The sequence below is a fragment of the Ostrea edulis genome, chromosome 3 (genome assembly GCF_947568905.1).
Source record: "Ostrea edulis chromosome 3, xbOstEdul1.1, whole genome shotgun sequence".
NCBI classification, from domain to species: Eukaryota; Metazoa; Mollusca; class Bivalvia; order Ostreida; family Ostreidae; genus Ostrea; species Ostrea edulis.
Genome location: NC_079166.1, coordinates 19,521,738 through 19,548,015, shown reverse-complemented (window position 1 = coordinate 19,548,015; position 26,278 = coordinate 19,521,738). Strand labels below are relative to the sequence as shown.

General features: G+C 36.2%; 1 protein-coding gene across 3 annotated transcripts; it reads left to right on the top strand.

The window, feature by feature from the left end:
* Window positions 1-836: 836 nt before the first annotated feature.
* Window positions 837-24,858, top strand: LOC125673872 (uncharacterized). 3 transcript variants are annotated; one of them, XM_056157696.1, is made up of 8 exons: window positions 837-1,126; window positions 11,452-12,574; window positions 13,887-14,054; window positions 15,157-15,324; window positions 16,177-16,275; window positions 16,824-16,985; window positions 18,823-20,283; window positions 21,991-24,858. In XM_056157696.1, the coding sequence occupies exons 2-8, from the start codon at window positions 11,485-11,487 to the stop codon at window positions 22,776-22,778; spliced, it is 3,936 nt and encodes a 1,311-aa protein (XP_056013671.1). In that variant the 5' UTR covers window positions 837-1,126; window positions 11,452-11,484; the 3' UTR covers window positions 22,779-24,858. The 3 variants fall into 3 exon arrangements, with proteins under 3 accessions (XP_056013671.1, XP_056013670.1, XP_056013672.1); XM_056157695.1 differs by having other exon boundaries at window positions 11,449-12,574; XM_056157697.1 differs by lacking the exon at window positions 21,991-24,858 and adding an exon at window positions 20,454-20,767 and having other exon boundaries at window positions 11,449-12,574.
* The last annotated feature ends 1,420 nt before the right edge of the window (window positions 24,859-26,278 follow it).

The window sequence follows — 26,278 nt, the reverse complement described above, 5'->3', positions numbered from 1 at the left end:
TGCTTCTTTCCACCTCTCAGAATGAGCCTATCCAGCTTCCGTAGAATTGTCCTACCATATCGTCCAATTGTTTGCCTCGCCGTCGTCACATAATATTGCCATATGAACGCATATTGATGTTGTATCGCATGGTACAAACTGTCGACCATGTTCGGGGCGATCATTTGTATGTAACGTTACATACAAGTAATGCAATATTCAAGAGGAAGGTGTCATCATTGGTGCTCTACGAAATCTAAAACATAAATGTATAAATTTATGCAACACATCTGAACATGAATTCCATTCATGATCGTTAACATTTTACCAATGACTGTAGAAATATGACTAGTGAAACTTTCACATCAAATTTTAGTATTCTAAGTTATTTCCTTACATAATCCTATGTAAGGGTGGAACGAACACCTTGAGTATAGTGTTCTTACAGTCATATATCAATTATTTGTATGAATGTAGAGGGAAAAAATAAGACACCGAGACCAGAAACTACAAATATTTGTACTGTTAATGGTGCAAAGGTTACTTTAAAATTAATCTTGATAAATATATGAACAAGATTTAGAAAAGTGGTTTATTTCAATGAATTACATACTAAAATAGTTTACTCATATAATTATGTCACTATTCTGTATTTCAAATTCCTTAGCTCTTCCGACTGTTCAATTTAAAGTGAGAGGCACATCCGGAAAATGGATACCCATTCAATAGATATTCTCTGACTAATGTGCGTATGATAAGTAAAGTGAATTGAAAGTTCAGGAAATTCCATCGTGAGGGAGATCGGAAACAACGTAACTGTGCATGTGCATGATCACGTGAACCCAATAAAACACATCTACATTTACTGTGCTTCCTTGTCGTCTAAAATCAGATGGATCGGACAATTAGTTGAATATTTGATGACCCGATCCTTATTTTCATATTGTGTGATCAGACTGAAAATTGATCTTGATAGCAATAATTATATTCTCACATTGCACCTACAGAAACTCCGCCAATAAACGGAATCGCACGAAGTATTCCGATTACAACTAAGCCTGGAACTACTTTTTGTACATCACGGACATACAAAGTGCAGCGTGAGAAGATACATTAGGATACCTGGACATTCTAAAATGACTTTCAGGTAATTATGTTTTAAACAACTTCCAGGTAATCATAGAGGGTGAAACCCTCTCACGGCCCGAAGAGAGAGCGGAACTCTCCCTATAGGTACACATGTACCACGTATATATATGTTTAAAGGAAAAATATAGAAAACCAATGAAAAATTAAACCATACCTATGGAACTTGAAAATTTTGGTCCCAATGGCGTCGATTCGAATACTATCACGTGGACATGTATTTCTCCATTTTGAATCTCGTTTACCCAAATTCACGTCGTTCTGAGATGTTATATAAAATCCATAAAAGTGTGTAAATCTTATTCATATATATATATATATATATATATATATAATATATATATATATATATATATATATATAAAGCACTAAATAATCACAACTAGGTACTGAAAATTTTCGTCCCAGCCCGGGGTCGAACCAGCGACCTGCGGCACCCACCGCCTAGCAAGACTGTCAAACCAGTGCGTAAGTCCACTCGGCCACAACGACTTCCGTTGCTAAGTCGTTGTGGCCGAGTGGATTTGTAAACGCACTGGTTTGACAGTCTTGCTAGGCGGTGGGTGCCGCAGGTCGCTGGTTCGACCCCGGGCTGGGGCGAAAATTTTCAGTACCCAGTTGTGATTATTTAGTGCTTTATATATTAATTAATTGATTATCACATGTATCGTTTAGATCCTAGGGGTAAACGTAAGGTTGGGTGTTATAATTGTTTGTTTGTGCTTTATATATATATATATATATATATATATATATATATATATATTATATATATATAATCACTCCTTGATTTTGATTAACGCGAATTGTACAACGTTTCTTATGTTTGTGTATTTGCGAAACACCGACGCTAAATATGACGTCACAATGCACTGTTTACATCAGTTGCATAGCATTTCCCGCGTTCAACGAATAGGCGGATCAAAAATGTCTAAAATTAGAATACTTTGATTGAGCTCTGTCCTCACATGTTAGGTACCAATATTTCGGGATATTTTTTCGTCCTGCTATGGACCTAGATACTAATGCCAATATTTTTTGCTTCGCCCTCAAACACGGTCACGCCGTAAGACACATTATTCTAAAATCACTTCCAAGAATTTTTGTTCTAATATCACTATACCGAGCGAAGCTTGGACGGGCCTTTTTCGAACAGGCCAAAGGCCCGTACGCGAGGCAAGGCTCTAAAGGTAGCACGTATGTAAAAGAAATGAGAAAATCAGCAAATGAATAGAGATAATATCTACATATGTCCACTGAAAATTTTGTGATCCATATGGGCGTTGCCATATTGTATTGTTCATAAGTTGCTTCTAGAGTTATTCGTGTTTTGATTTGGAAAGCCAATAATACAAGACTGACGTGTAATTTGTAATTCAAACACCCAGTTTTTTAACAATGAATGGTATGATTATTATTGTTACAGTTTTTAGCCAATTATCAAACAGAAAAACAGTAATACGACTAATTAGATGAACGAGTTCATGAGTTTCTTTAAATAAAAATATGCGATATACTTATACTTACTTTTTAATTGCTAACGGGATGTATTGTTGTTGTTTATAGTTGTTTGCTTTGAAAGAGAAAAAAGAGGCTAAATGTAACGTCACAATGCATGGTTTACATCTTCCCGTGTTAAATGAATAGGCGGGTCTTGTAGAACTATTATCCTCGTATATCCCCTTTTAATATTGAGATGTTATTGGGTGTTAGCGCAAGGAAAATTTCGTAAAAATACATATATTTTTAAATGAATTATAATTTACCGTACTTAACAGAATTATGATTATCACTTGGGACAAGCCAGTGATCACTTCATGCTTCGTTCGGTCCAACGGTCACACCGTATACATTTTATTGTAATGTAACTGTTCGTAATATGAATTTTGATTGGCTATTGCACTGATGTTTGAGTCTGTTAGGAAGGAAAGCTTTTGATAGTAATGTCATTTAAGTAATAAATTCCATTTTTGGAAGTACAGTGTACATGAGTATATGAACTGCGGCGCTTCCAGCCCGCTAATCTCAGCGAGATTCGTGGAGATTGGATATTTGGACTGACGCCTCTTCCGAATCTCAGATCAGTCTCACACAAAGTGATTCAGGAAATCTCGCCACAACTTCGGCCGATTGTTGTGATTAAAATGGGTTGAATTGAATTTCTGGCCTGCTTCAATTTTTTGCCTTAGACATCCTATTTACTCCCAATTACTATCAAGCTTACATCTCATACCTTTACATATGGTAAATCCCGCACTTAATCATATAGCACATTTTCGAGTTACTGCCGGAACACCGTTTTTACCCGAATTTTACACACGCCCTCGGATTTGGTTAGCTTTAGGCATTTCCGGTTATAAAACCTCAATATAACGGCAAGTTTTAAATTGATTTCAATCGATTTTTTGCATGGAAAGTGACAGATTTTAAGTTTTCGGATCGAGAGGTATCTTGTTCCTTTTGTACAAAAATTGATTTAGTTTTGCGAGTTTGCAGTGTTCTGATCACAACTTGAAGTTTAAACATAGTCGTGAATAAAATTATTATATAATAAGTGTTTTAATTTGCCTATAAAATTTCGGTCTTGTAAAATGTGATTCGGTCTAGCAATAGTCAACTAATTGTCCAGTAAGTACCAGAAGAACTTGGGAAGCACTGTGCCAGTGACGGATTTAAAGGGGGCTGTTCCAGCTCCCCCCCTTTCGCCAATTTTTTTTTTTAATTGTGCAAGTAAAAACTTAGATTTTTCACCCACTGAGTATTTTGGCTAGTACTTTACTTTCACTTGCTCTCCTCCCCCCCTTCCCCCTTCTGGAAGTCCTGGATCCGCCACTGATCATTCATCTGACTACAAAGCTATTAACATCGTAGAAAACCGGATCAAATATAATCATTCCATCACATGGAACAAGTGTCTCAATTCTCAGCCAGACATTAAAATTTCCGATATTTTGTGACTTACCCACAGGAACCTGTGTACAGTCTTACAAGAACTAAAATGGGTTCAGATCATTCACTTCAAACCATATTGAAAGTGTACAAATGTCACAAATACTCAGAATAGCTACCATTAAATCAGATTGTATTCCAGTAACGAGACAGACGTCAAATCCTTACAATGTAGGAGTGCTAGTGCACCAGTCGGGACAAACTGTGTCTAAAGGTTGTACCTGTGTTGTGCAAGTTTTTCTGTTGTTTGAAATATGGTGCCAATTTTGTCATATTTCATTATATTAGGAATAGACTATAATAATGATAAGGAAAAATATATGGTAAAAGAATCGCACCATGGCAGATATCATTCCCATTGTGGTATCATGTCATTCAATCATCAGCATATATTTGATTTTTTCATGTTTTTGTCTTTTATATATCGCAATTTCATTTCCCAACAGCTGTTTAGTTCCTTTCATTTTTGTAGTTGTTGATCATTTTGCAAACTTTGTCTTGATATTTCAAATCTAGCATTTATTTACCCTGATTAGTGGCTATGTATTATTATCACGAACATTCGAACATCATCTTTTAAAATCTACCTCTCAAGAACCATTGGTCCAGAAAAGTGAAAGTTTGCATGGTAGGGTGGACCACAATAGGGGATCAAAGTTTATGCTGATATAATTATAGGAAAAATCTTTAAAAATATCTCTCGAACTATTCAAGCTATGGTTTTTATCTTTTGCATATACATTCGTATGGAAAGACCTTTCAGGTGATGCAATGTTGTGTCATCTTGTGACCTTGACCTACTTTTAATAACGATCAAACCTATGTACGAGGGCGAGTCAATAAGTAACCAGCGTAACTTATTTCTGATTGAGATCCACCTTTTCTTCTTCGATGTAATTGCACTCTAATGTGATGCACATAGACCAACGGTGTTCAAGTACCATCAGCCCAGAACTGAAAAAGTCAGGGTACTTTCTATTAATCCACTACTCAACTGCCGTCACAACTTTTTCGTCAGACCGGAAATGACGTCCAGAAATATCTTTTTTCAAGTTTGGGAATGGGAAGAAGTTGCTAGGAGGTAGGTTAGGAGAATAGGTAGAATGTGGTATTTATTCATACCTGTTTCGTTCTACAGCATCCATTGCAACTTTGCAAGTGTGGACTCTCGCGTTGTCCTGTTGCAGCAAAACACCTTTACAGAGTTTACCTCGTCGTTTTTTCACGGATGGCGGTCCTCAGCTGGTTTAGCAAGTTAGCATAGTACACTCCAGTTATTGTACTTCTCTTGGGTAAAAAGTCCAACATAATAACGACTTTTGCGTCCCAAAATACTGTGGCCATCACCTTGCCAGCAGATGGTTGCGTCTTGAACTTCTTTAGCCTCGGGGACCCAGGCCCTACCCACTGACAACTTTGAGGTTTATTCTCTGGCTCATGATAATGAACCTAAGTCTCATCTACAGTCACTAGACGCAAAAGAAAATCATCTTTTGACTTAAAATGCTTCAACAAGGCGCTGCATATTGATGCTCTGGCTGCCATTTGCTCATCGCTAAGGGATTTGATGACCAAACTCTACCATGTGAACATCCTAATGCCTGCGCTATTTCTTACACCTAAATTCGCCTATCAGAGTATTACAGATCCCGAACTTTCTTACACATTTCTTCGTCAGTGGCATCCACTGGACACCCAGACCTGGCTTCATCTTCGAAGACGTTCTACCGCGTTTGAATTCCCCTACCCAGAATTTAACCTGAGCATAATATGATGCAGAAGACCCGTAAACATCGGCTAACTCGCCGTGTATTTCCCTGTCTGTTTTACCTTTTAAATACAAGTACCGAATTATAGCACGATACTCAACCTTAGATGAAAAGCATGCCTTTGCATCACTAGCCAAGATTGGCATTAAATATCTTTTTAAAGAATAATAATAATGATAATAATAATAATTAGTTTTTAGACGGGGTCACGTGACCCCGTCTATTAGTTTACTGTCAGTCGAGGCCTTAAAACGGAAGCTGTGCTGAGAACACATGAATTGAATCTATATGGAAGAAAAGAGTGCATAAATTGCGCTGATCATTTTGTACACAGATTTGAAAAATATAAGTCAATATTTTAAAAAAAAAAATCTTTTTATTTTTCATTGATTTATTAGATGAATTTGAATTATCTTTCAAACAGAAACGATTGTTGTTTTCATGAGCAAATATTCTTACTTTGTTTACATCCGGCCTTTTTTACGGAAGAAACCGAGAATATGCGAATGTATCCGGAGTTTGTCGTGTTATTTATTCGATGCACGCAAAAAATAGTTTTAATGCAAACCAACAATATTACTCTCCGACAACTGTACAAGCGAATTCTTTTGGACGTTTTTCTTATTTGTTTTGAGGTCAAAAGATCAAAGTTTCTTTTTCACTATATACTGTAGATTTGAGCTTGCCTTTAACTTTTATACATGCACTTGCTGGTGTATGTTTATCAGACTTCAAATCCTGATGACATTCAAGATTCATGTTGCTTTTGAAATCCATAGGTCAATGGTCAAGGTCATTATCACACTAAATACCTATTGCGGCCATTCAAAGCTTCATACTTATGACTTACTTTGACTTATTCCTCTTGGTCCCTGAGGGGGCATAAGGCCTCAACAATAGTTTTCCATCTGTCTCGGTCGTGTGCAGCTTGTTTGGTTTCTCCCCATGACATCTGGATCGACCTGAGCTCTGTGTTTAAAGTCCTTCGCCATGTTGTTACTGGGCGCCCCCTTTTTCTTTTTCCTTGTGGATTCCATTCTAATCCATGTCTTGTGATGTTATTCTGTGGTCGTCTGAGGATATGACCAATCCAACGCCATTTTCTTCTTTTGATGGTATCAATTATTGGAGTTTGGCTTGTTCTTCTCCATAATTCCTGGTTTGATATTTTCTCAGGCCATCTAATTTTCAATATCTGTCTGAGGCATTTGTTTATAAAAACTTGGAGGTCATGCTCTGTTGTTTTTTTTTTAGTTTGTTTCCATGTCTCAGATCCGTAAATAAGAACAGATTTTACATTGGTTTCTAATATTTTGATTTTCGTTTTGAGGCTGATGTAATTGCTCTTCCAGATTGGTCTCAAGGTAACAAAGGCATGTCTTGCCTTCCCAATTCTACTTCTGATGTCTTCATCTGCTCCTCCAGTTTTGCTGACTATGCTTCCCAGATACGTGAAGCTATCAACATCTTTTCAGTTGGATATGCTGGAATAGATGTGATAATAAGCTAACGTCATCTGCGAAGTCCAGATCTTCTAGTTTGGAGGATAGTATCCATTGAATACCCCTGGGTGGTGTCATGCTTGTTTTCATTATCCAGTCAATGACAAGAGAGAAGATCAGAGGGGATAATAGACATCCTTGACGTACCCCTGTGCCCACGTTGAACAATGGTGACAGTGATGAATTGTGAATGACTTGGCATTTGGTGTTGTTATAGAGTCCTTGTATTATTTCAACAATTTTTTCTGGGATACCATAATGTCTCAGAACTTTTCATACTTATAAACTATATTAAATACGTGCATGTTTTTACTTCGTGAATGCAAGCGTGCATAATTTTCCAAACTGCAACTCGGCCATACGCATCTTTGATGCATAATATTTTGAAATTATATGATTTACAGCTCTTTATATTATATTATTTTAAAAAAGATATCTGGCTTGTGGACTTGTATATTTATGATTGATTATCACATGTATATATCTTTCATTGCATAGGAAACTTTTAGTCCTAATGTGTGTCAAAAAATTTGAAATTATGTGAATAATTTGTTGAAATGTTTACAATTTACATGTACATACATGTATTTACAGTTCTAGTAGTTTAAAAACTATTTTTATGCCCCAGAGATCGAAGATCAGGGGGTATATTGTTTTTGTCCTGCCTGTCATTCTGTAATTCTGTCTGAAACTTTAACCTTGCTAATAACGTTTGAACAGTAAGTGATAGAGCTTTGATATTTCCCATGAGTATTCCTTATGACAAAACCTTTTCGTGGGTACCAACATATTTTACCGTTTGATCTTGACCTTGGAGTTTGACCTACTTTTTGAAAACTTTAACCTTGCTAATAACTTTTGAACAGTAAGTGATAGATCTTTGATATTTCACATGAGTATTCCTTATGACAAGACCTTGCCGTGGGTATCTACATTTTTGACCCTGTCACCTCGACCTTGGAGTTTGACCTACTTTTTAAAAACTTTAACCTTGCTTATAACTTTTGAACAGTAAGTGATAGAGATTTGATATTTCACATGAGTATTCCTTGTTACAAGACCTTTCCGTTTGTACTAAACTTTTGACCTTGACATTTGAGCTACTCTGAGAAAAAAGATGGACATTGGTCATAACTTCTATATGGTAAATATTAGAGCTTCCATATTGCACTTGAGCATTTCATGTGACAAGATCTTTCCACTGGTACCAAGATATTTGTTTTTGTTACCTTGGCCATCTTCGGAATTGGCCATTATCGGGGCATTTATTGTTTTATACAAGTTTGGAGTGTTTAAATGTCCATCTCATTATAACCTTTTCTGTGATACTGAAAATATCGATGAAAACCCAGCATTGCAATTTATTTAACCCTGATCAGGTATCAGTCTGTATTATTAACTCAAAATCTCACATTGCAACCGTATTATATTCTTTACACAACCATAGTTCACTGATCTGTATCGATGTTATTACTATTCAAAAGCAATGCTTTTACAATTGTTAATTGTCCAGATACTGGTATATGCATAATATTCTAAAATGCCTGAATTTGCAGTACTTCACGTCATATTGTTTAACTTGAGAAGACAGTTGTCTGGCTTGTGGACTTATTTATTTATGTTGGACTGTAACATGTAAATATTTTTCATTGCATGGGAAACTTCTAGCCCAAATGTGTGGTAAAAAATTTGAAATTACTATGTTCCCAATTTTGTTACAATGTTTAGAATTTACATGTTCTTGTTTACAGTTTTAGTAGCTTAGAAAATTTTCTTTAATAAAGAAAGAATTGGGGTGTTTACATATCCACTTGATTTTAACCTAACATGTGTTATTGACAGGTTGTATTGTGCAATTCCAAAGTATGCCATTATCAATTTTATCTTTAACATTTGGTTTCATTATGTTGGTCCATAAAAAATAGGCTATTAAACATATACTGTCATATGTCAACCTTCCTATGTTATCTTTTTGTTCTGTTGACTTATTAAACTTTGTTTCATACCTTTATTCATATTTCCTTTCATTTATTTTATTATAGTATTCATGCTTTTTTATGAGTTCAGTACCTGATTTAGCTATAAATAGCTGAGGAGCTACGTGCACAAGTTAAAATGGTAACCCTCACTATAAGATACACACCAAGAATATTGATGTTTGATAAGGAAGGAACTATCTCGGCGAAATGATAACCAAGAATATCGAGTTCTGGATCATATTGATTAAACAAAACTGGCCACAAGACTAGGAGGTCACAATACAAGCATTCATTTAGATATTCGTTTTGGCATCAAAACCATAAAAAAGGAACATACTTCAAGCAAATTTCGATTTTGAACACTTCTTTGATTATATCAAAAACACGAATAGGAAGTTGTACGTAAATCTGCAATTCAAGACCTATGTCTGATTAAAATATTTTGTCTGGAGAGTATTTATTTGAATTGTCATATTAGCATAACTACCATTTCTGAAAGTTATGCATTGAATAATTTGACCCCGTCTTTCAGTACTTTGATTATATAGCGCTTTTCCAGCGTATGCTGTTCAAAGCGCTTAAAAATGCATTATTACCCCGGCAGACCTTATATCAATCTAGAACTTCCTCAGCCTCCTGGGAGGATACAGTGCAAACTGCCGTTACAGGCGCTAGGGATCGAGGGTTGATTTGAGGCATTACATGGGGTTATTGTTGTGCTATAGAGTTGACTTGACGTGTTAACTAGGGTTAAAGTAGGGTATTATCTAGTGCTAATGTCTAGGGTTGACTTCAAGTGTTTTCTGGGGGTTAACCTTGGAATCTAGGGTTGATGTATGGTTTTATATGGAGTTGATGTGAGGTGTTTTATGAGGCTTATGTTTGGATCTAGTGTTGATTTGAGAGATAATGTGGTTGATGTTGGGGTCTAAGGTTGAGTTGAGGTATGGTCTTGGCCTGCTTTGCTGTTGAAGTATAGGTTGATATGATGGGATGGAAGGGGAGGTCTAAGTTTAAGTGATGTGTTTTGAGGGCTGATGACGGGGTCTATGGTTGATGCAAGGTGGTATCTCGGGTTGATGTTGGGATCGAGTATTGATGTGAAGTATCATCTGGGGTTGATATTGTTATCTAGAGTTGACATGAGGTGTTAACTAGGATTGGTATTAGGCTTTAGATTGATGTGAGGTATTAACTGATGTTAAGTTTGGAGTCCAGGGTTGATATGACGTGTTGTCTAGGGTTGAGGTAGAAATCGATGTGAGGTGTGGTCTGGGCCTCATGTTGAGGATTAGGGTTGATGTAAGGTATTACCTGGGGTAGGTGTCGGGGTCTATATTTCATGTGAGGTCTTATTTGGGGGTTGATGTTGAGGTTATTGTGAGGTGTTATCAGGGTCTGATGTCGGGGTATAGGATGGATGTGAGGTGTTATCAGGGTTACTGTTGGGGTTTAGGGTTGTTATGAGGTGCTATTTGGGGTTGTATGAGGTATCATCGAGGGTTGATATAAGCTACTATTTGGGGTTGATGTTGAGTTGTTAGGCTGATTTAAAGTATTACCTGAGCTTGATGATGGGGTACAGGGTTGATTTGAGGTATTAACTGGGGTTGATGTTGGAGTCTAGGTTTGATGTGAAGTGTTATTTGGGGTTGGGTTCGATGTGAGGTGTTGTCTGGGCCTCATGCTGGGGTACAGGGTTGATGTGAGGTGTTATCTGGGTTGATGTTGAGGTCTTGGGTTGAAATATGATGCTATCTTGGATTGATTTGGGACTCTAGGGTTGATTGTGGGGACTAGGGTTCATGAGAGGCATTATGTGGGGTTGGTGTTGGGGTTGATGGGAGGTTCTATTTGGGATGTTGTTGGGGTCTATCTGGGATTGGTGTTAAGGTCTAGGGTCGAGTTTAAGCGTTATCTGGGGTTGATATTGGGGTATATAGTTGATATAAGTTATCGGGGGTAAATGTTGGGTTCTTGCCTTGATGTGAAGTGTTATATTAGGTTGTTGCTGGGGTATACGGTAAATATGAGACGTTATCTGGGGTTTAATGTTAAGGTCTATGGTTGATGGAAGGTGTCTTGAGTGTATATTTTTATCTCGTATTATTTAATTTCTTTCAGCAGATCATATTCCTAAAGACCAATACCCTCCTTGTCATGGACATACTAGGACTCAGTACACAATATAAAGTACGACAGTGTTCTCAATGTCGGGGGGACACTAAGTTCTACTGTAACACATGTAAACGTGATCTGTGTTTCCAGTGTAAAGCGAGACATGGCATTGATCTAGATATCAAACATCATGATGTTGAAATTGGCCATGAGAAGTTTAGATATTTACCTAAACAGAGGTCTGCTTTGCTTTATGATAGGAGAAAAAAACAAGTAGGAAATGAACAAGTGAAACTGACGTCCTCACCTGTATTACACACGTCTTTTTGTGTAACAGGTGTTAGTTGTGTGTTTCACATATCTCGTGTGATGTCAGACCGGGTCTGGGTCTCTGGTAGAAACAATCTCATCTTGACAGACACAACAGGAGTTACTATACATGATCTGAGAGACATAACATCATTGTATATAGGAGGAATACACACAGTGAACAGTTCTGGTGAACTGATTTATATAGACAGAGATGGTAATATCAAGAAGCTGTCTGTAAGTAATAAAATAGTCACAACACTGTTAGAGAGAACATTACCATGGGTACCACAGTGTGTGTACTTCTCCTCCGCCACTGGAGATCTGGTGGTCGGGATGTGTAACATGGGTACGGGCAAGGTAACTCGGTACAACAGTATTGGACAACACATCCTGACCATAGAACACGGCAACAGAGGTCACACACTGTACCATATTCTTTTGCATATCACAGAGAACAAGAACGGTGATATCATTGTGTCGGAATGGATTAATTATAACCGTGGTGCTGTAGTGGTGACAGAGCGCGGGGGGAGACATCGATTCTCCTACACAGGACCTCCATCAAGACCACCACTAATACCACTAGGAATCTGTACAGACGCGCTGTCACACATCCTGGTGTGTGATTTAAACACCGATACAGTACAGATGATTGACAAGGACGGTCACTTCCTGTCTCTGTTACTGACACAAAAACACAGGATATACCCACCATACAGCCTAGACTATGATGATAAAACTCACCTTCTCTGGGTCGGGTCATGGGACACCAATACAGTGTCTGTATTTAGACATATACAGAGGAGGTACTCTCTGACTGGTAAGTACTAGTAGTACTGTAGTTTATTGTACTATATCAGATATTTACAGAGGAGGTACTCTCTGACTGGTAAGTACTAGTAGTACTGTAGTTTATTGTACTATATCAGATATTTACAGATGAAACACTCTCTAACTGGTAAGTACTGTAGTTTATTGTACTATGTCAGTCAATACAATTAGTGTACACAATAAATTATAGTTATCATTAGTATTATTCCATGTCCTTTTTATGCATTAATTTTTCTTTGTTTTAGTTTATTTTACATGTAAAGTAAAGATAACGAACAGTAATCAATCTCCTAACTCCTATAAGGAATACAAAATAGATAGTTGGGCAAACACGGACCCCATGGAATACCATGCCCTTTTCAAAGGGAAAAAATCAAGAAAATACAAAAATAGGACGAAATCATCTAAACAATCTTCTAAAGAACCATTTGGCCTGAAAAAGTTCAAATTGACATAAAACCTTCTTGATATAGTGCACATTCAAGTTTGCGCAAATTATGACACTCTTGGGTAGGGTGGGGTCACAATAGGGGATCAATAGTTTATATGCTGATATATAGAAAAATCTTCTCAAGATTCACTGGGCCAGAAAAGTGAAATTTTACAAAAGCTTTCTGACATAGAGCAGATTCAAGTTTATTTAAATCATGGTCCGCAGGGATTAGGTCGGGACACGATAGGGATCAAAGTTTTACATGCAAATGTGTAGAGATATCCTTAAAACCTTTCGCAAGAACCACTGGGCCAGAAAAGTGGTAATTTACATGAAAGTGTCCGTCCTGACGAAGAGTAGATTCAAGTTGGAATCATTTTTCCAAGTGGTAGATTGAGGCCACAATATATATTTATATACGTTATGTGCTGATATAGGAGAAAATCTTTAAAATATCTATTGAACTATTTAAGCTATGACTTTCATATTTTGAATATACATTCTTTACGTCAATACTTTACATGTCATCCAATGGTGTGTAATCTTGTGACCTTGACCTGGAAGTTTGACCTACTTTTAATAATAATTATGACCGATTCATAACATGTACATGTATGTCCTAAAATATCAAAGGTAGATCTTACATATCCCCTATATATATTTCTTATGGCAAGACCTTTCATCTTATATTATGACCTTTGGGATCTTTAACTCGTAGTTTGACATATTTGAACTGTGTTTCAGGTGATCCAAAGTTTTGTAATGACTAGTTACTTACCAAGATAAAATAGAATTATTTAAAGTATGATTGAATTGTTAGACTGGAGATTGATGTTGTATGTTTCACTTGTTTGCATCGTGACTTCAGATAATTCAGTCGATGATGATAAGATCTTCAAATCCACTGATGACATGAAAAGTGGGGACGGCACCAGCAAAACATCTGAGTCCAAGTTTATTTTACCTTTGTTTGGTTTATCTCGCAAGGCAAAGAAAGATAAGAACCCCATTTCAGCAGCAAGTAAACTTACTCCAGGTAAGTCTTACTGTTATAGTTGTAACTGTCGTGTTATTGTAGTGAAATTTTAAACGACAAGAAACCAATTCGGATGGGCATTTTAATGGGAAAATAGCTTACAGCAAGCAACGCGACGAGCTCCCTCCAATGATTACACAAGTGAGTCTAGTGGTTTGCTCTTTATCAACTGAACTATAGCGTTTTTCTCACCTAAAATTCGTTTTAAGGACTTCCCGTGAATGATGTAAGTTTTTCCCCTGCTTTGAAAAAAGTATGGAATCACGGATGACATGTTGTAAGTATAACGTAAGTTCTGTTACCGATTAGATAGCGCTTCGAAAAATATAATATCACGATACACAACGTTTTCATCAAGTCATCCCCGAATACATACGAACTACTGGAAGCATCATAAAAACTGAATTAGATTCACAAGTCAGATGTTATGGCGTATTAACTTTGAGTGTTATCCAACAACGTATCATCCGTTGATTGTACCTAAATACATGTATAATTATTGGGTTTTTTTAAATTGTTTTTCTCTTTCCCTGACTGATGTTTGTATGGACAATTTAAAGGATAAATGAAATAAATCAATTTTAGGACACTTAGAGTATACTGCAAACTGATTTTGTTTGTTGTCATTCGCTGTGCATGCATTGACATTTAATTTTTTTTTTCATTTCGGATACTACTAAATCAATTGTAACCAACAATGATATGTAACATATGATGAATTTCACATCTCCTGTTCTTTGGGCAAACTCTCAAACACGTAGACAATATACAGTTTCCTTAATGGGGCCTAGATGTCTCATGTAGCGGAATTGCATTTTTAGCTCACCTGAGCCAAAGGTATATATTGGCTTCTTCAAAGTATTCGTGTCGCATTAACATAAGTATTTCTTTGTATATGCTAATGGAATTTCATTTAGTTGAAAAGTGTTATAGCTCACATAGATGTTCTAGGTGGCCACCGTTCATTCCATTGCCTTGTAGACAGCTTAGTTCTGAGCATGAAAGTTGGTATGATCTCTAATGTTTCAGAAAAACCCAAGTTTTAACTACTGATTATGATCACCGTAGATATAAATATAACTCGTCTGTGTTGCTACTTCAGATGATTCATTCAGTGATAAATCTATTGATGAAATGATGAAAAATCTGCTGCCTGCAACAGAAGACTTGAGTTTTGGTGAAGAATCTTATACTGAATGGATTTTATCTTTGTCTGGCAAGAGAAAAAGTGAAGAGATCTCCGTTGAAGTAGGAACTAGACTTACTAAAGGTGAGCCTTAAAGTTGACATCGTTGTAGCTGTCATGGTATTGTAGTGATATTTCAGATTAAGACAGGAAACCATTTTGGAATACACACTGCAAAAAAAAAATAAAAATGTACTTTAAAATACCTTAAAAATCATGTTCTCATGAAGCATAAAGGTACGATTTGTTGAAATGGAATATTTATTGTCTTGATGAAATTACGGTGAGTTTGATTGGCTGAAAAATTCGTTTGATTTTTCTGCATCAAAGAGAACCTTATATTGATTTCATATTGAGAATTGATATTTCGAATGGATTTGAAAACAAAATCATGTTTTATTATTTAAACTCAACATTTTGAAATATTTAAATCATAATTAATTAAATGATAAGAATGAAACTTATAAGTTTTGTTTTGGTGGCGGTATCATAAGAAAACTGGACAGAAAACTTTTTCCTCAATGCACTTGATACCTGCATCAAGAAACAAATTATGAGATTCATTTCTTAAGGAAATAATCCTTATATAATAATAATACCATATTTATATAGCACCCCTTTCATACACTATGTACGCTCAAAGGTGCTTAAATGGAGGTTCAATTCACACCATGATCCATTTGGCCAGCTGATACCAAAATAACAGTTTATTTATATATTTCTTTATATGTGCTAATGGAATTGATATGGATTTTCTAAGCGGCTATCATTTATTTGATAATTGCCTTGTAAACAATTCAGATCTGAGTATCACAGTTGGTATATCTTGTGCTGCAGGTTAACCTCAGATTTGCGTGATTAATTTAACTACTGATTAGGATTACCGTAAATAGATTTATTCTTTAAAAAATCAACTTATTTCTGTTGTTACTTCAGATGATCCATTCAGTGATTATTCCAAGATCTCGGTATCTACTGATGACACGAAAAATTGGATAACTGCAACAGAAGACTTTAGTTCTTTTGATGATACTGGTAAAGAGGGTATTTTACTATTGAATGACATCAAAATTGGTACCGTATAACTTTTACATTATGACCCCTGGGTCGAGGCCTCTGTTGGTGGACTGTTAGTCCCCGAGGGTCTCTACAGCCCAGTAGCTAAGTACTTCGTTACTAGCGTGAAAATACGGATGTATATCTAATTGCAGTGTTAAAATATAGAAATTCATTTCAAAATTAAGGATGATATCTCCCTCATGCATAGCTCTTATCCTTGGACGAATTTGGCTCCACTTTTTTTCGCACTCTAGTTTTCCTTTTAGCTCTTACAAGTTTTTTCTCATTTCGAATTTCCAAAATTTCGGCTTGAGCATCACTGAAGAGACATTATTTGTCGAAATGCGCATCTGGTGCATCAAAATTGGTACCGTAAAACATTTACATGAGGAAGAAAGATAAGATCCCTGTTTCAGCAGGAATTTTAGACATTAGTTACTTACCAGATAAAATAGAATTATTTAGATAAAGTATGTTGAATTGTAAGGCTGGGGACTAATATATGTTTGTATTGGTTACTTCAGATGATTCACTCTGTGATGATGAGAAGATATTCAGATCCACTTATGACAAGAAAATTTGTGAAGACACCAGCAAAAAACTTAATTCAATGTTTATTTCATCTTTGTGTGGCAAGGAAAAGAAAGACAAGAACCCCGTTTCAGCAGGAAATAACTTTTCTTCAGGTGAGCTTAATATGGTTATAGTTGTAGTTGTCATGTTTTAGTGAAATGTCAGATTACGACAACTGTTTAAAAGATAAATGAAACTACACTTCAAAATCCTTAAACTCCATGATCTCCAGAAGCATACGGGTAAAATATGTTGAAATGAAAGGAAAACATTCTTATATAGTGGAGGTTTAATTCACACGATAACCATTAGGACAGGTAAGACCAAAATAACCGTTTTATTGGAGGTAGAAATTGACAACGTATTCTTCAAATTCAAGCATCCTCATGCAGTATAGTTGTTCCCCTGAGCTGAAAACACATGTGAACTTTTCTTCCCCATCGTGTACTTGTATAACACAACGTCCAATGTCTGTTTCCAATTTTATCAAAGTAGAAAACAAAATGTCGTTAAAAGAGTTCGATCTCAGAAAGTCCCAAGGCACTAGTATAGGGGAGACGACTAGTACATAACCTCAGATCATATCGTGTAGAATTTGTCCAGCGTTAATAAGTCGCAGAATATATATATATTAAATATATATAAAGCTTTACGGAGGATTTCTGTGTTTTCTTTTCATATATATATATATATATATATATATATATATATATATATATATATATATATATATGGGTGGGTGAGTGTGTGGGTGTGTGAGTGTGATTTTGCAATCTTAAAGTATTGAAATGTCATTGGACATCCTCAGACAAAACATCGTTAATAAATCTTAAAATGGAAATGGTGAGTATAATGTTGATTAAACTTTCCTCCGAGTCAATGTAAACTTTCTACATTAATGATTTTTCTTTAATAACCATTCCCATGTATTGTCCCGTCCAAAGGGAGATAATTTTGAATATAGTAAAACTAAAATGCTTTTTATGTTAAAAAAAACTTTACGAGGTGCACGGAATGAGAAAATATTCCATATAATAAAGATTCAAGTTTAATCAAGCCATGAATCCCCGAGACAAGATAGGACCACAATTCGGGCCCAAAGATGTCCATCTAAATGAATAGGAACATTCATTAACAACAGTTGCATTTATCAAGACACCTTCATGTACAGTAGATTCAAGTCTCCATGACCCCTAGGTGCACAATTGAGGTTCACATATTTTGTATGGAAAGATTGTTTATATGAAAATGCTAGAATCTTCTCTACAACCACAACACACACATTGTCAAATTAGTATGTAAAGTGTAGTGTAGATTCCAGTTTGAGTACACCTTGATGACAGGGGAGTCCACAATAAAAGTTCGAAGTTTGATAATATAAACAATCTTTTAAAAAAAAAATTCGAGAGCCATTAAGGTACACGCTGTCAGATTAGTATACAAGCTTATTGTTAGCTCACCAGGGCAAAGGTTCGGAGAGCTATTCTCATAACCACAGTTTCAGTGGCGGCTACATCGCACTTTAAAGAAACAACTTTAACATTGCCTATATCTTTTGAACCGGGGGGTCAAACTTAGATGTTTACCATATGCATGCACAAATCTCATGACCAGAACTATCATTTGGTGGGTTGTTTTGTTTTGTTTTTTTTGGTTTTTTTTTTACTTTTGACCTTGTCACTGTGGACTTTAAGATACATCAAAAGCTTTAAAGTTTCGAACCAAAGGGAATAGGCTAATTTGAGCCTCGTGATTTCATTCAAATTTGACTGTTAAAGGATCACGAAATGGATTTAACCTTTCTATGAATTACTAACTTTTTTCTCTAGGACAAGCTTCAATTGAGCGAAGTGACCTATGATCCTCTTGGTCAGAGTATTTCAACATTAATTGTCACTCTTGACCATTTATGATAACATTTGAAATGTTGATTTATTTCACTGGTTGCAGGGAAAACCAAGAAATATATGTCTACCATGGCGAAAACGTTAATGACCAAAAGACGGGAACGACTGAAAGAAAATGGAGAGGCTGATATTCGAATCAGTTTGTCAGTTAATTCTCTAGATATCGAAACACAATCTCGTAAACTTGGAAGAAGTCAAATCATAAACAAGGATTATGGAGAGATTCTTGGTAGCCTTGATTATTTAGACTGTGTAGGTCTTAGTTTAGAGGATAAAGTTAGACAGAGTATGGCTATTAACCCATTCTTACAGTCTATAGAACGATTCTCTGAGTGTAATGTACAGGACTTTATAGAATGGATGAAAAATTGCAGAAAGGTCCTCAGAAAAACACGATCTACAACATGGGGCAGTATTTCTTCTATTTTGTTTGCTGTGTATACAAAAGGGGCCATCTTGGAATTCAAGGAAAAGAATCTTGTTGAAATCATTGATCACAGTATACGATGTGCGATAGAGAGCGAGAATTGCATACTCATTTCAGAGCTTGTCAGGGTATACTTTTATAATCACGATATTCAGTTGCAAAGAATGTTTGAAGATATGAAGGGTATTAGTCCTGCCATTATTGACACAATCTTACAAACTGTGAGAAATCTGATTTTAAGAAAATTACCGACACGCCAAAACAATGCCATCGTATTGTCTTTCTGTGTTAAATGTGAACAAGAAAATAATTTAGTGATGATCATGTCATACAAAGGTGATATAGAAATGAAAGACAGAATACCAGACAAAGTCATGGGATTAAAACTTGTCCTGTACAACTTTACACATCCATCGGATGAAGCATCGAGTGTTTTCAAATCCATTCCAGTTTCAAAGAAATCTCCATTACCAACTGTCACAGAAAGTGAAGCAAGAGAACTATTTAGGAGACACTCTAACCTTACAATGATATCAGCCTCACCATATAAATCAATGGGATATTCCAAAGGGAAACACAGAGTTGTAGAGAAACTGTGTATCGGTCTATTTTGTTTCCATAAAGGGTATATTCCCTACGGAGAGGAAAGATTTCCAAAACAATTAGGAGAGTTTGAAGTGGATGTCCAGGAGGGATACTGTGTTCTTGGAAGTGGCGCATCTCTAGAAATTGGCGGATATATTTGCCGTGCAGGTTGTGGAAGTATTGGCGGGTTTGTGGATCTTCCCAATAATAAAACTGGTCTTATTACATGTGCGCATGTCATATTTTCATCAAAAGAACTAGAAGAATTGGAATCGATGAACGGAATTCCTCCAGGCATTGAAGCAAAAGCCTTTGATAGAACAGCTCACACATATAAAGTGTGTGGAACATGTGTTGCTGCAGAATTTCCGAAATCTTTCCAACAGGCTACACCCCCACAACCTAATGTTGATGCTGTTTTAATTGAACTTGATCCAGTGATAGATACTTTCAGGTTACGGACTGTGTCCTCAGATCAACTGTACTCTGCAGGTAAAATGTAATTTTAAATCCAATGTGTAAGTAATCCTTTCTGATGATAATTATTCTCTGTATTATCAAGCAGTATGTAAATTTTCATGATTGTGTAAGGTTTTTTTTTATAGTTTTTTTCTTTCATTATTATCCACATCTCCTTACCTGATTGTCATTTTGTCTGGCAGTCCTGTGATCATTTGCTGAAGTTCAATTGATTCAAGTGAGAGTGATGGTAAATACCTGCGACAAGTAATACATACAGTGGGGACTATTGTGGCTCTCTGAGAAATTATTGGGACAAACCAGAGAGCTACAGACGCACCCTTTATAAATACCTTCGATTTACAGCGCAGGAAAAACACTTGCACAGTTAAAGCCTTGTGTATGCAAGGTGTGTGAGTTAACTGATAAGGAGGAATGCTGCACCAGAGAAATTTGATGTGAATGAAAAGTGGAGCATATGTACAACAATATTTTGAAATTAAAAACTTTCAAATCTACTTTATTTAGTGAAATATAAAGCAGTCTGGGGGAAAAATTAAAACCTTTGCTGGACTTGTGAACTACAGTTCATCAATCGACACGCTAATCTACTGAGCTACACAGCTAGTCATTTAATTCGAAAAGGAATAGACCAATATTGCTTATGAAAGGTGAGGATAACGAACAGTGATCAATCTTACAACTCCTATAAGCAATACAAAATAGATAGTTGGGCAAACACGGACCCCTGGACACATCAGAGGTGAGATCAGGTGCCTAGGAGGAGTAAGCATCCCCTGTCAACCGGTCGCACCCGCCGTGAGCCCTATATCCTGATCAGGTAAACGGAGTTATCCGTAGTCAAAATCAATGTGCCAAGAACGGTCTAACAATCGGTATAAAACACGTCAGACAGCATTTGACCCAATGATAGGTTGTGTTGACGAACTAGATCGTTATAACGACCATAGAATTTGCGAAATGCTGACTTCAATCGAGACTGTTGAAACCCCTGTACCATCAACTTGCTTGTCAGTAGCTTGCCTCGATTTAAAAACTGACTATACGCAGATACCTATATGTTTATTATGACAATGTAGTATACCTCCTCAAGGCTAATCATGGGGATTATATGTAAATAAGATTAATGAAATGTATGATATCATTGAAAACTTTTCTTGTATGAATTATGAACATGTTAATGTAAGTATATTGTTTATATATATACATGCATGAAAGGTGAAGATAACGAACAATGATCAATCTCGTAACTCCAATAAGCAATACAAATTAGAGAGTTGGACAGACACGGACTCCTGGACACATCAGAGGTGGGATCAGGTGCCTAGGAGGAGTAAGCATCCCCTGTCGACCGGTCACATCCGCTGTGAGCCCTATATCTTGATCAGGTAAACGGAATTATCCGTAGTCAAAATCAGTGTGCCAAGAACGGCCTAACAATAGGTATGAAACACGCCAGACGGCATTTGACCAATGATAGATTGTATTCGCAAACTAGATCGTTATAACGACCATATAATTTGCGAAATGTTGACTTTAAACGAGACTGTTGAAATCCTGATGTTGTAACCCTGCTGTGTTGTAGGACCACTATATATGCTACTATGTCTAAGGAGGTTCCACGTTCCTCTCAGATCTCTATACGAATGAGATGGCTTTTGTGAGCATTGTGACTTTCTGTTTTAATTTCATAAAACTGTTTTCTATATTTACTTGCAGGTTTTGACCCAGATAATCCCCCTGTATTTTCGGGAGAAGTTGTACCTCTGTCTGATCCAGATCCCATGAACAGAATCTGCCGTCGAATTCCAGGAAAATTAGACAGTGTTGTAAAATACGGCGTCCAAACTGGGTTGACCATTGGTGATCTTTACCACAGTGGTGTTCATGTCCGGTTTATAAATGATAGTCTGAAACTTCCAGATAATTCACGAAGTGCTATTATGTGTGATCAAATTGAAATTCAAAACTTTCCTCAAGGTCAGTTTTTTGAGTGTGGTGACTCGGGTTCCTTTGTCTTTTGTATTAATCCTGATAAAAGACTCAGTTGTCTCGGGATGGCAGTTGGACTATCCCTTCCACAAAAGACCTGTCTAGTGACTCCTATTGACAGAATCTTACGCAGTGTGTGTCCTCCTGGTGCTCGCATAAAACGTTGTAATTCTTTGTGTGATCAAACCAGGACCAATACACCACTTCAACCTCAAGCAACATTAGACATGATTATGGCAGCCATTGGAAATTTTCAGACTTCGTTACAGACTGTTGAAAGGAATGTTGAGAGAAACTTGCAAACTTCCTTACAGAATGTTGAAACTAATTTCCAAGCTTCGCTACAAAATGCTGAGAGGAATCTCCAAGCTTCGTTACAGAGTACTGAAACAAGTTTTCAAGTCTCATTACAGAAAGTACGAACTGAAGTTCGAACTCTACAGAGTCAGGTTCAACAAATTGAAGATTCCAAACCTCGAACATCATCAAATCAATCCAATGCCAATCAAAATTAAGATTATGTTGAGATGAACCATCTGATTATACATTTTTGAACAATATTTGCATTTAAACAATCTTGGCTCTAGTGAGCTTTTCTGGTTGAAGTTTGTCCGGCGTCTGTGGTTGTCGTCAGTGTCGTTAACTTTTCACATTTTCATCTCCAGAAATTAAACACTGAATCAATTTCAATCCAACTTTGTATAAATCATACTTAAGTAAAGAGAATTTAATTTTGTTCAAATAAAGGGTTATGTTCCCTTCAAGGGGGTGGCGATCAAGAAGAGGCAAAAATAGAGTGGGCCATTCAAAGAATCGTAGGGCTAGAAAAGTGGAAATTTTCACGAAAACCCCATGAGATACGATTGAAGTCAGCATTTCGCAAATTCTGTGGTCGTTGTGACGATCTAGTTCGTCAATACAACCTCGCATTGGGTCGGGTGCTGTCTGGCGTGTTTCGTGCCGGTTGTTGAGCCGTTCTTGACACACTGATTTTGACTGTGGATAAGTCCGTTTACCTGATCAGGATATGGGGCTCACGGCGGGTGTGACCGGTCAACAGGAGATGCTTACTCCTCCTAGGCACCTGATCCCACCTCTGGTGTGTCCAGGGGTCCGTGTTTGCCCAACTATCTATTTTGTATTGCTTGTAGAAGTTTTGAGATTGATCACTGTTCGTTATCTTCACCTTGCATAGTGAAGATGGGGAAATCTTAAAAAAAAAAAAAAAAAAAAAAAAGTCTTCCCAAGAACCACTGGGCCAGAAATGTTTAAAATTACATCGAAACTTCCTCATATAATTTTGATTTGTAAATAAGTATCTCATATGTTTCAAAACTACAGGAAATGAAAACCACTTAACCATAAGTGTGAATTTATTATAAAATCGTTCGTTGTAACTGTATTTACTGCATATGGTAATTTATTTCTTTTCAAGCTGTGCCACACTACATCATATCCAAATGCAAATGATTCCAAGTTGTATTGATTCAAGTTTTTATGCTCTTGCAACTATAGTCGGGTGTCTTGTTTTGTCCAGCATGTCTGACACTTAAATCTTGCTCATGATATTTGAATGATGAGAAAAAGGCCTCTTACATATCATGTGCACATTTCTTTTCACAAGACTTTTTACTTGGTACCAATGTTTGAAACCTTGACCTTGGAGTTTGACCTACTTTCAAGAAAACCTAATCTATTCAATATTTCCTGAACTTTTTATGAGAAGGTTTTCATAATTTGCATACAGATCCCTTATAGTAAAATTTTATATTTCATACATAATGTATAAACTTATGATCTGAACCTTGGAGTTTGACCCAAATTTCAAAACTTTAACCAAACCATTAACCTTGCTCATAACTTTGGAATAGTGACTAATACATGTGTGGTGAGGCTATCATATTTCAGATATGCGTTTCATGTGACAAAACCTTTTTTCGGTACTTAAGTTTCTAAACTTGTAACTTTGACCTTGGAATTTGGCCTACTATTAAGCAAACCTACCTATTAAATATATTCTGAACTATTTAAGGTAGGGCTTTTATATTTTGTATAAACATTTTGTACATGTATATTCTTTGTGGTAAGGCCTTTCTAGAGCATCTAATCTGTTGAATATCTCCAGAACTATTTAAGGTAGAGCGTTGCTTTTCTGTATAAATATTCATTATGGTAAGTCCTTTCATTTCATACCATGTTCTTGGACCCTATGACCTTAACCAGCAGAACAGCAATGTCATATCAGTCGCATTGGTGTTGAAGTATCCCCATGTTATGTGAAATCAAATTATGTTTTGTCATCACCATTTGGAGCTAGCCTACACAATATGGAGTCAAATTTTTCATGGGAATAGACTGAAAAAATGTCAAACTTACAACAGTGATGCCAAGGGAACTGGGTGAGCGATGCGGCGTATGGGTCCCTTGTCAAAAGTCAGGGATATGTGTAAAGACTTTTATGATGTGTATTAGATTTATAAACAGTTCACATCACTGTGTTATTGTGCTCATGTTCATTATCATTATTATAAGCAAAATTCATTAAAACTTATTTTATGTTTTTATCAAGGGATTAAAAAGTGAATAGAAAATATCTGTCAGTATTTACACCTTTCATCCTGAAGAGAGACGTGTTAACACGTTTTAGTTTGATTTCGTTCAACTTCTCAGTACAGCGAAATTTTGTTAACATAATCTTTCTTGCTATTTCACAAACGATATTTGCCACGCAAATGTATTTCTTTATAACGATTCACCATTATTGCCTTTAAACGACCCTGTACAGTGATTCCACGGTCAAATTACTTCAACAATTGCGCAAGTCTTGTTTTCACCCTATCTTTGATATATCTTGAAGATGCCCCTGTTTGAGCGAGTGCGGGTCCATTCTATATTAAGGACCAACACATAGTACAGTAATTTACAAATGAGCATGGGAGTGCATAAAGAAGATGGGTGACTTTATCGAGCCGAGAACCCAAAGAAGGACAAATATCAAAGTTAAAATTGAAACTCTCCAAAAAAAGAGAAAAATTTGCATTCTAGTTAAAGCAATCAATCTATAGTTACCAAAAATGCTTTTTCGATGTGCCAATTTCAAAGGAACATTGAAAAAATCCTATTCAAATTACGTACACGCGAAAAGGGCACAAAATAACAGTAAATTCGACCTTTCCAAGCGGATTTTTATTAGTCTCCATTGTGAACTGAGTAAAATATGTTAGTACATATCCAGGTGTAAAAGTTTTGTAAATAAAAGTATGTAGACTTGACCCACTCTATGGGAAAAAAAACCTTACTCCTTGTGTATAACTTTTGTCGTATTATCAAGAAAATTTCTATGTTCGTGTCTGGTGACTTTATATATCTTGAAATTCGGGTTTTATTCATGGGTATAACAACACTCTCATTGAATTTTTGGACAGGCCCAGATTGCATATCTGTGGTTCGAATATCAATTTTTCCTACCTATTTTTTTTTATGAATTAGTAGACTTCTCAATATTATTTGTCTCTGACATTTTATGCTAAGTTTTACTCATAGCATGCAGTCTTAATTAATGACAATCACAAGTAATTGATTCCAACATGCAGCTAGTGAATAAATGGAAACAAGTATGGGGCCTCCTGTGAAGTATGGGTGTTGTTTATGTAAACGATAACTTAGGTAAAGGAAAGTCAAAGAGAACAATTTCAACAATGCTTAAGAAGTTACTTGAAGAGATCATGACATAAGCCAAATATGCAACCAAAAGGCACAGTGAACTACAGTTCAATACAAAAACAAAAGCAAATCAAGTGTCTGTTTCTGTCCCATTTGTATTTGCTGGGAAATATAACAGCAAATCTGCATTCTGTAACTGTAAAACCGGTCTCAGAGTTGTCCCAAAAAAGGCGAGAACTGATGCCTTTATTATATTTGGTATATTAGTAACACTAAAATGCTGTTCAAAACATTTGTTGCCAGGGGAAAACTGAATCCAAATCAAAGCATTAATACTACACCATAAAGAAAA

Bases quoted from the DNA above. Each gene is read 5' to 3' on its own strand.
- LOC125673872 (XM_056157696.1), top strand. From the start codon at position 11,485: ATGGACATACTAGGACTCAGTACACAATATAAAGTACGACAGTGTTCT. The intron at 14,055-15,156 runs GTAAGTCTTACT...TTGCTACTTCAG, and splicing joins AGCAAGTAAACTTACTCCAG to ATGATTCATTCAGTGATAAA. The intron at 20,284-21,990 runs GTAAAATGTAAT...ATTTACTTGCAG, and splicing joins AGATCAACTGTACTCTGCAG to GTTTTGACCCAGATAATCCC.